General features: G+C 40.1%; 1 protein-coding gene across 1 annotated transcript; it reads right to left on the bottom strand.

The window, feature by feature from the left end:
* Nucleotides 1-1568: 1568 nt before the first annotated feature.
* On the bottom strand, nucleotides 1569-13779 carry mapkapk5 (MAPK activated protein kinase 5). Its single transcript, XM_075467672.1, has 14 exons — nucleotides 12738-13779; nucleotides 11163-11236; nucleotides 8466-8541; nucleotides 7657-7754; nucleotides 7460-7568; nucleotides 7188-7277; nucleotides 6717-6812; nucleotides 6541-6621; nucleotides 6261-6448; nucleotides 5946-6066; nucleotides 5455-5585; nucleotides 5120-5235; nucleotides 4546-4650; nucleotides 1569-3742 (listed from the first exon to the last, which is right to left on the bottom strand). Exons 1-14 carry the CDS (start codon nucleotides 12771-12773, stop codon nucleotides 3648-3650), a joined length of 1416 nt encoding a protein of 471 aa, XP_075323787.1. The 5' UTR covers nucleotides 12774-13779; the 3' UTR covers nucleotides 1569-3647.
* Nucleotides 13780-14947: the final 1168 nt, after the last annotated feature.

The following is a 14947-nucleotide window of genomic DNA, read 5'->3' as shown; positions in this document are numbered from 1 at the left end:
AAAACAGCAAGTCTTTGTGGGAATCATGCTACATTACCGCCACACCAGAGGAAAAGAAAAGAGTGAGGCAAAGGCTCCGAGCTTTGAAATGATTTCACTGTCTAAACATCTCCTATTGACAAACAGGAACACCTACTTCAGGAAAAAAAATATATATATTTTCATCAATTAGATGCCAAACCCAAAGAACAAAGCACTTCTTGAAACTCAAATACCTCTGTTATGAGTGCTTGTACAGCAGAGGAAAAGGAAGCAACTGAAAGCAATTCTGCCATGAAGGTCATTTCTAATGAGCTAGTATTTGAAAGAGGTGCAGATATTCTTTCAAAATAGCACTCTATATAGGAAAATCTAGGACAAACAAGAAATCTCACATAAATATGGTCTCTCGGATGGGCAGATGATGTCATTACTAGAGATATTTGTGAAAATATATAGAAATCTGAAGGAAACCTGCTGGAGCAACTCGTCAGAACGATGCAGGACAGGGAGGTAGGCTCTTCAGACACACCTGCCCTCCATAGGTAACACTGAGCCAGATTGAGCAGCAAACAGCAGGTAATCTCAGCAGGACTGCATGTTTCCATTGGGGGTTTTCACTGCGGACACTATCAATATCGGGATACATGCCTTAACTTCTAAGTGTAAAACACTAATAAATATGCTGCACTTTTGTAATAATGCTCTCATGAAGCAGAGATTTAAGAAGCTCCAAATGCCACAAGAATACAAGGACGTTTTGCATACTGAACCACACACATACAACCAGTCTAGAAATCAGTTTCATAGATCAGCACAGACACAATCATTCAAAAACATGTGGATATATTCTTAGATTTTGACAGGAGGAACTCCTCAACGGGTTAACCCAAACTGCCTCTGTCCGTTAAAGCTGGCGCCGTTACTAGGCAACCAGCGGATACAGTAGTTATAAAATCAAACAATAAGCTCTTCCGGTCCGATAAATAACGCTCTTAGCTAAACTTTAGATAGCGTAAATAAATAAATAACAAATTTTGATTAGTTAGTTTTACAGGTGACAAAAGGCGGATTTTTTGTTGTTGTTGCAGCAGCATTATTTCCCCAGTTTCCAGTCTTTGTAAAGCTAAGCTAACTGGGTGTTACTATAGCTACGTATTTAACGGACGACCTGGAAACCTGTGGGTGATTTCCTAAAACGTTAAATTGCTTCTGTAATAGCTCAGTTCAGGAATGAAACATTTAAAATAGACACATCTTAAAAATGAAAAAAATCTGGAGATTACCCTCTCAAAATATGATAGTTTAACAACAAACGTTTCAAAGTCAATAAACCAACACTGTGGAATGAGAACCTTAGCATGAAAACAAGCAAATCACAGCTAAATGTCTTGTCACGACTAATTGAATCGCACTTTCTTTCTTTGATTGAAAAATGGCACCCTTTTGACAAGGCACATTGGAGCATACAACTTAGCCATGACTTCATAAGGCCTTTTTAAACACACGAGTTGTGGCTGTAATTGTCAGTCATCACGATCTCTCAGATTGTGTTAGTTACAACTTGCTTATGTGATGGATTGGGGGGGGGGGGGGTATTTTTCAGACAAGAACCGACCCTTTCAATTGATTTAAGTAGTTAAGCAGGCGAAAAATAAGGTAGACACGTAATCCTTCAATTCATCGGAAAAATGCCAAACCTGACACAGATACATTGGACTCATTACACTAGACAAGTAATGATCTTTAACACAAGTGTTTGCAAATTAGAAGAAACACACCATTTCATTCAGCTCAAAACATGGTAATGCAGAAATACTTCTGTAAAGAAAAAGAAAAAAAAATACAACAAAAGACTTCATCAATGACATATTCAAAATATACCTGAACTGAAGAAGAAGAATGATGAAGAATGATTTATAGCTCTCAAAGTGCTACACAACACAGCCTTAATTTAAAACAGCTGAACACAAGTCCATTCTTTCAACCCCTCTTTGCCCCTGATATGACTACTGGATATAACACTGGAGTGAAAGGTGTAGTGAAGATTTCATTCTGGCCTATTTATGATATGTGATAAAGATGTGGGATGGAAGGGAGAGTTGGCTTGCATTCACATCGCTGAAATGAAGTAGGGGATGTCTGTTAGACAATAATACTGACAGATGTGTGGCCCGTTCACGGATTATTCATGAGACTGAAATCCTACCGGTCCTCCCTATGGATCTTTACAGTGGTGAAGACAGCGACTGCGTTGCCCTGAAAAAGCCAGCCGGTTTTGTTTCTCTTTTTGCTCAGGTAACAACTACTCTCGGAGTTCAAACATTAACCATGGAGGTCTGAATTCCAGCTGATGACACTCTACGTCAAAGCAGCTCAGATTGCATCAGTTTCGCAGATCAGAAATGTTCAACAAAGAATGGAATTAGGACCTTTCTGACTCCTGCGATAAATCTGAATAGACGTTGCAGACAGGAAATAATCCATTTCACTTGCCAAACACAAACTCCAGAAGCTTTGAGAATTAAGCCTGCACTGGTGATTCAATCACATCTTCTACAAAAGGCTGAGAGAACTTAACGGCTTAAAAAAAACAAAATGTCAAGCCATATGATGATTATACACATACGGTCTACCTTGATTAGTTTAGTTTAACCCATCAAGACCTGATGCAACAAATCTGCCCATCTTACTCTGAGCAACATTTGCATGCTTTTATCTTTCAAGCCTGTAGCAACACATCTTTTTTTACCCCCAGTACTGATGAGCTCAATGGCCAAGTTGATGATTTACAAGGAAAAAGCTTGAATTTCATATCAAATTCCTTCAGAGGCTGAGAAATAAAGGGCTTTTAGTGGACAGTGACAAATTCTGACAGCTTTTTTGGAGGCTGTTTTCATAGTGACCTTTGTTTCAAGACTTTTTTTTGTAATTACAGATCAAGTCTGAATGGGTTAAGCGAGGGGTTAGAGCAAGAGGAGGTAGCATTTTTCTGCTTCAAGACACTTTCTTGTGAGTCTTCCCTTTCCTCCTTGACCTCGGATTTAAAAGAAAAAACGTCAAGGGAAAGTTGCACAATGATATATTTGCCTGCAGGCAGAGTGTGTGGAAGAACAAAGTCACATCGTAGACAGCTTCTCTAAACTTTAGAGCCCACTATCAAGCTACAAGGTAGGTATAAAATATTGGAATTTCTTTTTCTTTTCTTGTTCAAATAAATAAAAGTCTTCGCGTGGTTAAAATAAAAGAGAGTACAACGAAACAGATGGGATAAAACACGACATCTTTTACAAGCAGCTAATAAAAATTCCCTCCCGAAAAATAGTTTCTTTCACAGATTTCCTTTAGTTTTTTTTGCCGTTTTTTGTCATTTTGTTTTTTTTTGCAAAAATGAAAATATATTTTGTTTCCATGTTTTTTGCAACTGTCCATTAGAAAAAAAAAAATCATAGTACCAATGAGTCCTCTGAAATATATCTACAGCTGTACAATACTTCTTGCAATAGTTCGATAACAGGTCTTGCAAGTGAATTTATGAAAAAAAAAGAAGAAAAAGATAAACGATCACATCATTTGACATTAAAAAAAAAAAAAAAGCCTTTTTACAGATATGGGTTAAAAAGGGTCATAATAAACAATATAAAAAGAGGATAGATAGACAGCGTTTGCTAATGAGACTCTGTGAGATTGGTCTTCTCTTCAATGGCCTGTTTCACTATTTCGGCCAACTTCAAGCGGTCAACTTTATCGGAGAAGGCTCGACCTGCAATGAAAATGCTGGCAGTTAGAGACTCGCTAACCGGAAAAACAACTGGAATCGACTCTGAATTGGGAAAAATAATTAAGAGTTTGGCCTTTAATGCGCTGATTTGCTTAGCCTAACAAAGCCACCAGCCAGCACTGGTCTTTCTCAGTTATGCTGCCGTTTATTCAGCTTTAACTACGGGGATTATTACTGAGCTGAATATATTCACTGTTTTCTGCTCGTGTTTGGTGAACCGCAGTGCAAGTCTGATGGATTAATCTGTTAGCAAGTTATGTCGAGCCTAAAGTTGGAATTTGCAATATCATCCAGGTGGTTTTCTTAAAAACTTGTAATCAGCTCTTCTGGCGGTTGTGTGCTGAGATGAAATTGGTTGTAAAAAAAAAAAAAAAAGAAAAAAAAAAAAAGCCGGCGAAGCACATAAGATAAGATTTCCATAACTTTTTCACTGGTGTTGTAGCAGCAGAGCAGCCCAGATTAGAAATATATACAAGTCTGTTGTATATATATCTGAGAGAATATTTAATCAATAAAATTCATTCACTTGATTTGCTTGAAAACTAAAGTAAATTCCACATATATTTCATTACACAACTGTCAGGTTTTAAATTGAAACATTTACCAAACTGGTGCGGAAATGCCCAGATAAAAGTATAAAAATCAGGAAAACGAAAAATATTTCTTAGTTTTTAGAGAAGTCAGCAATGAAAGAAGGCTGCTTTTACTGGTTATGTTGTATCAAGAGGCCATCTTGATATGATAATAAAAAAATTATTTAAAAAGAAAAAAAAGAAGGTACTAACCATCCCAGCTGAGCCCCTGCAGGCCGTCTCTCAGCAGCTTACAGTCTCTGTTGAACCTCCAGGCTTCATACATCACTTCATTCAGCTTCTCATCCTCGTTCTCTCCTGGACAAAGAAATATTCAGTGAAGAAGCGACTCCGTCTCCCTCTCTCAGGCCTATTTGGGAATTTGCTGACTTCCCGATACAAAATGTCTCCCATGTAAGCTTTAATGTTTAAGCTCACACAAGTTAAATCCAGTAATGTTTCACTTATTTTATCGTAACATGTCAGACCGTCTGAATTTTTAATGTCTTACAGAGCCAAAGTTACCCGTGATAAAGGACATTATTTGTTTCCCGTGGACACTTGGCAGTTTATTTATTTTCATTATTCTTCTCAGTTATACAGAAATTACAAATCTATGTAGATTTATGTAAATCTGTACAGAAAAAAAAAAAATCTCCAATTTCTCTTTAAAAACTGTTGACAAAAATTCCAACAGTCTATCAATATAAACAGTGTGCAAAGAAAGTGGATTTGCAGCTGCTTCTTAAGAAAAATGCCAGATGATTATCAATGTGGGTTAACTGACCAGCTTGTGGTAGTATACATTGTGCAATGACATCTCGTAATTTTTCCAGCGCTACGTTGGAGTCTTCTCCTCCGTTTTCTGGGTCGTGAATGAATAAACTGTCAGTCGGCTTGGGGCTGCAGCGTACATCATGGTAAAGATTAAGCAGAGAGACACAACAGTACATTAGGAAGGCAGAAAGAAGCATCAGAAAACATGTCCACCTCACCCTCACTCAACTGCATTGTCAGTGTAATAATAATGTAAATGGCAATATATTTATACCTCAAATACAGCAAAAAAAAGGTTAACACATTAAAAAAAACAAAAAAAACCCTTAACATAACAGCTTGTACCCCAGCAGTTTCCGCTTCCTGAGGATTGGGTTGTTGACAGAGTTCAGAGGCTTCAGGCTGACGTTCAGATCCTGAATCCTCATGTTGGCGAGCTGCTCTGCGTGGGCCTGCTGAATACCTGCGACCACCGCCTGGAAGACAGAGCGCAGATTCAGGATTACATCTTAAGGATGCATCCCAGCTGACGTGTACCTCCGGAGAAGACCGACTGCAACATAGTGCGACATTGTCGTGACTGTTTTAGTTTTCCCCTGCCACACTTCTGATTCCAGTAGAGTTGGTTGAGAGTGAAGGCAACAACGGCAGGCACACAAATCTAAGAGGACTTTGCAAACCGGCTGTCCATCCACTCTACTCACACCAAAATAACATCAAAAGGTCACTGCAATGCAGCTCCTGTGAGACTACATTTTGTGTCAGGCTTGCCGTTCGCCCTCAAATGCAGGTAAATGAGAGAACTCAACTGGGGTTAGTGTAGTTCACATACAGACCTTGTCCATCATCATCTGTGCGGACGGCAGCACGTTGTCGAGGGCCTCGGTGCAGTTGAGCCACGGGTGAGCCAAGACTCCCTCAATAGTCAGCCTCTCCTCCGGCTTTACCTTCAACAGCCTGCAGGGGAGCAGATGACCGGGTGATAGAAACAGAGAGATTAGATGAATAAACATAAGGAAAACAGCGTCATCTGGAGAAGCAAGATAACTAAAGCACAATTCACGAATCCTGCATCACTCGTTTCCTATTTTCATCTCGACAGCAACCATTAAAAGGCAAAACATCTGAAAACAAATATATGTATATATTACTTGCGAACTATGTCCTTGGCCATCTCAGAGATCTGGCTCCATTCATCTTCAGGAAAGTCAAAGCTGCCCGTCATAATCTTCTTCCTCATGTCCTTTGGGATGGTGCGACTGTGGTGCTTCGAGTAGAACGGAGGGTAGCCGCACAGCATTATGTAGATAATCACACCAAGAGACCACAAGTCACAGCTCTGCAGAGAGACAATCAACAAGTATCTCAACACCGAATCTGGCTAAAGGCACCCTCCGATCAAACAGTAGAACTGAATGCTGAAAGTCTCGCCTTGTTATATGTGTACGGAGTTGGTGAGGTAGGTATGATTCCAGACTTTTCCTTCTGGTGTCTTCTTTGAGCCTCAAGTACCTGAACCAAGATCATGAGATTAATGATGCATAGATCCTGAGAAAATAAGAAGTTTTTTAGTTTTTATTATCCTGTATGTTATAATGTTTCTGTACCTGAGGTGCTACGTAGTAAGGGGTGAACTGAGGGGTCATCAAGTCTCCTTGATCAATTTTGGCAAAGCCAAAATCACACAACTTCACAGGTGCGTCCTGCAGACACAGGAGAAAAGAATAAAAAAGTGAAACACGTGAATGGGGAACGATCCCTGAGACATAATTCAGCAGCTTCCTATGCAAGATTGCACTTTATCTACGTTTCAGAACTTTGACGGATGTCACAAATGTTGGTGCCACGGCATGTGCAGATTCAACATTTCTACATCAGCGTGACCAAAACCTACCAAATGAAGCCAAAGAATTTTTCCGTTTCCAAAAGGGTCAAAAGTGCTCCCTGCAGTCTTGATTTGCGGCCCCTTTGTAGTACCCTGCTGTATGTTGTATCCATACTTAACGATGTACTGGTAGACTTTGAAAACTGCCCTACGTTTGTCTGCATGTGCAACACAATGCACTACGGCACCTTACCAGAGAGTTATCCTTGAAGAGCAGGTTCTCTGGCTTCAGGTCCCGATGTGCAATATTTAGAGAGTGACAGTGCTCCAAGGCTTGGCTAATCTGCAGGGGCAAAGAGACAACAACTGAGCTGAACTTTTGTCTCACTCTTTAAATACAGTGTGAGCAGCTTGATCTAAGTCGGGGGACATGGAGAGGTTGACAGAAATGCTGCCATACAGAGAAGTGTTTCTCAGGAAAAAAAGATGAAGACTGAAGCCTGTAGTGTGTGTGTCTTCACCTACCTGTTTGGTGACCTGACTGGCCATTTTTTCAGTAAAGTGCCTGTGCTGACTGATTCTGTGGAAGAGCTCACCACCCTCCATCATCTCCATAACAATCAGGAGCCTCGCTCTGTAAAAAAAATAAAAAATAAAATAAAATTTAAAAAAGGATCAACATAAAGCAAGAGAAAAAAACTGCAAAAAACTGAGCTTTTTACCTTGGGCTGGACTCATGAGGAAACTGGACGCTGTTGGCGTAAACCTCCAGGATTTGCACGATGTTTGGGTGGTTGGCACACATCATATGGAGACGCACCTGTACAGATAAAAATGACAGATTGTGTATAGAGCATTTTACCTAAATGTGCACCATTTGCCAAGTCGTTTCATCTTTTTTGCCTTATGTCATCATGGTTGCTAAGATCATTTAGGATAGATCAAATGGGTGAGTCAACTATAACCCCAAAATAAATAGAAACAACAATTGCTACAAATGTAACCGTAATAACAATAATATAAATGATGCACTATCCAAGTTCCAAGTTGGCGTCACCTTCATAATACAAAAACATGCTAAATGTACTCGTCATTGTCATAACCACCGTCATCACTTTTAGCTCCCCCCCCCCCTCAGGCACATTCTTGTTTCAGAAGACAGAGGAGCCCGAAAGACAGGTTGCTGAGTGGTAAAAAAATTTTATATTTGCTTCTCAGTGTCATGTTTCACACTTCAGCAGTTTGTGAAGCAAGTCTGCGTGGCTTGTTTTGACTATTTCATAAGGCGCTCGATCAAAACATAATGACATAAAGAGGCTGCTAGACAAACTGTTCAGAGCGAGAAGACAATGTTATGGACAAAGAAGCCCGTACAAACAGACAGAAGCGCGGGAGGCGGACTGACATGGAAAGAAAAACAGGAATTATTGAAGACTGAGAACAAGTAAGCAGACAGAACCAAGTAAATTGATACAGCAACATACAAGAATCAACAGGGATTAATCACAACCATGACAGTGTTCCCTCTAACCTCATTTCTGGCCTTGGGGCGATCAATAAGGATTTTCAGGGCCAGGCGTTCCTGAGTTGACTTCTTTACACAAACTCTGGATTGGAAGAAAACAAATGTCAACAAACATGTCATGCAGCCTAACGACCCAAATGTTTCAGCCATGTGGTTGTGTCCAGAATCAGTAAGGCAGCTTCTGTTGCCGGGCAGGAATTGTCAAAGATCTGACGTTTCAGTTACCAGTCACAGAATCATTCATTGTTCAGCTCCCCTGGCCAGATGAAGCTTCCGCGTGAGCGTTTCATTGGTAAGTTAGTACACACCCTCAGTGCCAGGATGAGCCATCAACATATCAACATTTAGAGGTTGTTCAGTCCTGGTCTGAGTCATATGTCCTGGGTGAAGCGCTCACAAGTGGACAGCTGTAAGGACACGTGTTCACACCAGGCATTACAATGTATCCTGCCATGAGCCCCTGACCTCTTGTGCAGTGAATGCGCAAATAAATACACAGCCTGTGTCAAACAGTCAGCTGAACAATATACAAGACATCAGCAGACCATCAGTAGATTAGATGTTTATGTTAAAAAAAAAAAAGTTACATCCTTTGAGTTTGAACACTAACTTTTACCAAATGAATTTTTCCTGGAAACTGGGAGAATAAGGAAACATCAGTTGGAAATTCTGCTCTGGAAACACCAGCTCTAATGTGGCTGGAGCAATTGGATCCGAGCGTGTCCACGGTGTGTCCCAATGATCCACTTGTGATCTGGTCATTGAGTGTGAATGTTAGCACAGGGACTGAACAGAGCCTCTGCAAAGAGTTTGTGACGCGCGAGTGAGTTCACTTCTTACTCAAATAAATGGCTTTGATCTTCATTGATAGTTACCGTGTGTTTTAACATTGTTCTACAACTGGTGCACGTTCTTACCTATTTTATAGACTGGGTAACATATACTGCAGTATCAAATTTGACCTGATAGAAGCACAAAAGCAAAAGAGAGAAGCTGATAAGCGGCAAGTATGAACTGTATTTGGTCAACATCACTGTTTATTATGGGGAATGAGAATATCATCTGCAACTTTGAAACTAGAGAGTTAATCCAAAGAGAAAGCCATCTGTTAAGGTGACATGTTCCATTGTCACGTGGTTCAAAAGAACTCCTCACATTGGTTTTCTTCTAATCATTTTAGAATCACAGAGGAAAAGATATTGAAGATCAGACAGTGTTGACATTGGATACATTTCATTTTCTGGGAAATACCCCCCTCCCCTTCTCTAATCTGCAAAAATCCAAATAATACCCTTCAAAAGCAACCTCTGACCCTTGAACCCGGTTTACACTATTAAAGCATTACCAAAAGAAACAATCTACCTCGGCCAAAGGTCACTTCCCTGGAAAGAATTAACTACCTAATGAATCACTGAGTTAGACGGAGAGGTATGTGTGTGGGGGGGACTACAAGTGTTGTGAGACAGAAAGAAGTGAGCTGGGGGTGAGTAAGGCAAAGGCAAAAATCTTTATAAATATCATATCAGAATACTGACAAATGGAAGACAGGATGAAAAAGAAACAATACAACATGAATCACAGGGTGCGTTTGCACAGACGAGGCGATTTCTCAGTATTCTTGTCACTTGAGGCTAAAACTACACACATTTGAAATGATGGCTTGCTCTCTCCTAGTGATGGCTTCAAAGTGTCAAATGAGCAGGAGGAATCGGTAGCACACATTGATAGATTACCGCCTCTGACGAGCTGGATTCAGCAGAACAGGCCGACGGAAATGAAACTGCGCAAAGCATGAACATGTGTGGGAATGCTGCTGGATGAACATGCATAACTCCGCGTGTCTTTACAGTCACAGTTTTCACAATTTTTATTTATTCATTTTATTTCATTTTTTTTTTTTAAATGTGGTCTTGCCCTAAAAATTAAGTTCAAGCTAACAAACATCATGGTAAAATACTGATAAATTGCCAGACAGCGGCAGCTACAGGCCTTAATCAGTTTCTCTCTGGGTTCAGAGATCAAATTCCTACAAATAAATGTGAAATTGCTCTCAACAGCTGATCAGAAGTGAACGCACCTCTGCTGTGAGCGCCTGTCTGTAAATGTGACTGCAGGGACAAAAAAAAAAAAAGCACCGATAAAGAAACTTCTCAAGCTTTATCCAATAATTCCTTGAGCACTAACTTGGACCGACTAGCCACAACAGAAGAAGAAGTACTAAGAACAAGAACTTTTAGCTGTAGATATTTAGACCGAAGGCTGTAAGAGATAAAAGTTTTGGTTTGAGATTGTGCAGTTACACAGACTATGTCTTGGTGAGCTAAGCCGAAAAACAATGTCCAAACATCCCCATAAACCTTCCGGTTGTGACACCACTGCACACTACCTGGTCAGTGAAATCAGTTGACGAGCACCGTGTCCTTCTGTATTCTTGTACGTCAGATTTGTCCCAGAGTGATTCAGCAGTATATGCAATGGCAGTCCAAAAAAAAAAAAAAGACCAATCCAATGAGATCATCCATCTGCAATTTCTCAATTGAAACAGATCATGATGATTTCCTCTGGTTCTTTAAGGGCTGTTTGTTGTGGTCGTAGTTAATTGAAATCATCTCAGATTTGTGTTAAACCTGATGCAGCACACCCATAATCAGTTGAAAATATCAGATTTATACAGAATGAAGATGGAAAAACTTCTTCACTCACCTGACAGGTCCACTGATTCCAGCTCCCAACTTCTGTGTCCAGTTTATGTTGTATTCATCCAGAATGGATGTCTCCTGATCAAAACGCAAACCGGACCAGACAATGCATCAGATAATCGAAATGGAAGAATGTCAGGCATGGTTTTGAGCTATACTGATATGATTTTTTTTAAATAAAAAGTTGACGGATCCGCTTTACTTCCCATTACTGTAACTGTAGTTTATATCACTGAGTACAAGAGAGACAAAAAGTCCAGGAAGAGGTAGAAAACGGCAAAAGAAAATGCAATACTGGTTATTGCCATTCCCAGAAAAAGATTCCCAATACCCAGAACATGACCTGAAACGTCTGCTCATCGTAATTAAGGCTTTTCACATTCACAACATATTTTCACAAGAGTTTGGCACACATTACTGAGATTCTGAGTAAGAGTGTGTTTTCTCCAGCTGGTTAGCACTACATTGTGCATTAGGCATGTATTCATCATCAGCTGTCTAGCTTCACAGCAGTGTCATCCTCATTAAAAACCACTTCCGTAAAACACGTGCACATCTGGGAAAGATTAGTCACTGCTGCCAATACAGAGGATTGGGATGCTATTCTGGAGGAAGGCAGACAACTAATGTAATCAACTCAATTAAAACTCCACTCGCCGCCTATAACAAGTTACCATACCCCTAACTCACGATCAGAAAGTTACTTTGGTCTTGGTCACCACAATAGTGTTTTGTCCCACTGCCCTGACGAGTCAAATCTGTTTTGTGTAAACAAAGAGTGATATAACCTGGGTTTACTCGTGCAACAATGATAGCCTGGACAATGAATCTAAAAACAAACTGGTTCTGTGGCGTTCAGGAGCTAATGATCGAATACATGAATATTCACCAACTCACTGGGAACACAACATATCAACTGAACTGTAGGTTAGGCAAAAAGTACACAAACTTGAGGTCAATTCAGCCTATTCTGTTCTGGGACAAGTTAGTTGAGCCGCATACAGTCAGTTACCACCATGAATTTGTGTTGCAGATAACAGAGTCTGGGTTAAGCCACATGTTTGCCAGCTGACCCACTAAACTCTCTTCAAAACAACAGCCCCAGAGCACACATAGTATGTACTCCCCTTCTCAACTATTTATTCTCCCCTGTGTATGAAAGCAGGGGACAAATGTCATCTCCAGGAGATCACATTTTATTGCTGACATAGATGCCTTGGCAGTGACACATGAAGGGAGCAGGCCGGGAGCAAAGCCCAGAGCCAGAAAGGTTAAGATAGGTTGCTGGTTAAGACCTATTCTCCTCAATGATGTCGATCAGATGTAAGACTTTCCACTACTTTTAAGTCATGTCTCACATTTCTGCTGTTCACAAGGAAAAGGAAAGATTCAACCCATGACTGTCTCTTTAAAGATTAAAATGTGCTTCAACTTTGTCAAAAAACAAAGATCATGCAGTCAGAAGCGACTGTAAAAACAATAGACCACAACTTAATACACATCTGGCAACTGAGAGACAACCAGCTGTTAGTAATTACCAATATCAGCAATTAGGAGATAAAATCTGCATTGTCCTGACCTTGATGAACTTGTCTGCGTTGGTATCCTCCGACATGGTGCTCTGCTCCAGACAGATGAAATCTGTCGCCAGCTTCAGACAGTGGTAACAAAGTTTTCCTCCGACTTTTACAAACTTCCGGCTTTGGGAACCTCAGCTGAACCAAGGCTTGTTATATTACTACTGATGACAAGGCAAGGCCATAACAGCAAAAAGATAGTCGGCCACCGATCAGCCAAAGCCGAATGTGGTCCCCCTGGAGATCGGAAGCCCAGCAGCCGGTATGATGAAACGTTAGATCAGGCCAGCTCGGCTCATAACCACGGGGTCCGACTCGCTCTTCCAGTCGTCTCAAATTCACTGTAGTGACCATGTAGAGTGCCAAACTCTAAGTAAAGTTACCAGAAAAGCCAAAGACAAATCCAACGTCTACTAGACCACCACTTTTGGAGGCGCACTGACCATGGGAGTAAAAGTGGTATTTTTAGCCAGCGAAATGCTGGAGATTGACTCATTCGCTCTTAGCTCGCTTGCTAACAGATACACTGGGGCCTCTCCATGTTACGGTCATGACAGTTGGTTACGCCACAAAGGTAGTCGTTAAAGATTAATGTGACGGATGGTGGTATCTGAAAACCACAAGCATCGAGAAAGAACTGGGCTGATCTGACACAACGAGCACACCGCGTTCTCAGCAGCTTATTATGTCGTCGGGGTTTACGCGCTAGCGTGCTAGCTCAGGCAAGTTAGTTTTTAACCCCGCTCAAAGCCACGTATATAAACCTTCTTCATTAAAGCAGTGGAGTTAATTATCAAAGTTCGTATGGCCCAAAATAAATATCTTAGCGTTGGTAGGAGTTAACGAAAAATGTTTTCACTGGTGACCAAGGAGATAACCGCATCTCTAGACAGTTTTGCTAATGCCATTGCTACTCGTCATAAAAATACACAACAGTAGTCGGCACGACGCAATAGCAGTTCGTACAGAATGCCTGATGAGAATAATTACCACTTTTTGGAAATTAGAGCATGATTTAAATACACATTTTGAAACTATCAATAAAAATATTTTTTTAGTCACATAAACGTATCCTAGTCTAATTTTTTTTCAAACAGGAATGTGTAGTTTTTTTTTCCTACATTTTTTTTAAAGGACAATCTATGGTGGGTCCTAATAAAGGCCCAGTTTTCGGTATGTATCAAGGGTGAAATTAGGGTTTAGCAGTAATCTAGTTTAGTTAACGGTTTACTGACTGGTCAATTTTTTTTCTTAATGAAATTTTCTTTTTTTTCTAGAACAATTTCAAAAAGTAGATTAGTTAACTTGGAAACCTAATTGTAATTTGAGTTAGTTGTAGTACAATGTGAGGTTTCTCCAAAATACCAGCATTGTAGTATTGTACCCTCAGACATTATGACAGTTGTAGAAAAAAACAGGCTTTTATTAGATGTGAATGCAAGACCATGAATAAAATTGTGGATTTTATACCTTTTTTATGCTTTCTAAATAAGAAATGCATGTGGCAGATATGCCATGTCTACCAACCGCAGAGGACAGACATGCAAGGTGCCATAATTAACTTTATGCGTCTTTCAAATGGTAAAAAAAAAACAGTGTGCAAATAAGATGTTTTTGTCAAACAAGTATACAAAGACAATTAAGCTTAATATATGACCATGATCACAGTTACCTCAAATAATTGTGATAATTACACGATCAACTGTTTATTGTGACAGGCCGAGTGCAGAGTAGAGATATGCCTTCAGCCTTGCCTAATACAGGTGACTATTCTGGATACATGGTGGTCTATGTTATGTGAAAATGGTTTTCCAATTTACTTTTTAATCATACTGTGACAATATTGATCGGGGTATGATAGTTTCTCATGCATTGCTGCCCCAGGGCTTGAACCAGCCAACAGCGATTTTATCTTTGGCCTTTATGCACTTAATTTTCCCTAGACTCCCTGGATGTTTCCATAATTATTAAGCAATCTTTGAAAGACCAAAGTTCTTTGCATTTTTGCATTGGCATGTTTTAACTGCTATGATTCCCTGATAGGGTTTGGCACAATATGGTTAGTCCTGACACCCCCACTTGTCACCAATATATCTGCTGATTATAACATTTTCCAGAACATTTTTCGTTGTATATACCCTCTCTGTCCTCCTTGTTTCTCGGACAGATTTTTTTCACTCTTTTGCTAGCATGAAATATGAACTTGTTTATG

Source organism: Odontesthes bonariensis, chromosome 6, assembly GCF_027942865.1.
Source record: "Odontesthes bonariensis isolate fOdoBon6 chromosome 6, fOdoBon6.hap1, whole genome shotgun sequence".
Classification (NCBI taxonomy): domain Eukaryota; kingdom Metazoa; phylum Chordata; class Actinopteri; order Atheriniformes; family Atherinopsidae; genus Odontesthes; species Odontesthes bonariensis.
Note: the sequence above shows the minus strand (reverse complement) of the source record. Positions and strands in the feature narration are given on the sequence as shown.

Bases quoted from the DNA above. Each gene is read 5' to 3' on its own strand.
- mapkapk5 (XM_075467672.1), bottom strand. From the start codon at position 12,773: ATGTCGGAGGATACCAACGCAGACAAGTTCATCAAG. The intron at 8,542-11,162 runs GTGAGTGAAGAA...CTTCCAATCCAG, and splicing joins GGAATCAGTGGACCTGTCAG to AGTTTGTGTAAAGAAGTCAA. The intron at 6,067-6,260 runs GTAATATATACA...GCTCCCCTGCAG, and splicing joins GCCAAGGACATAGTTCGCAA to GCTGTTGAAGGTAAAGCCGG.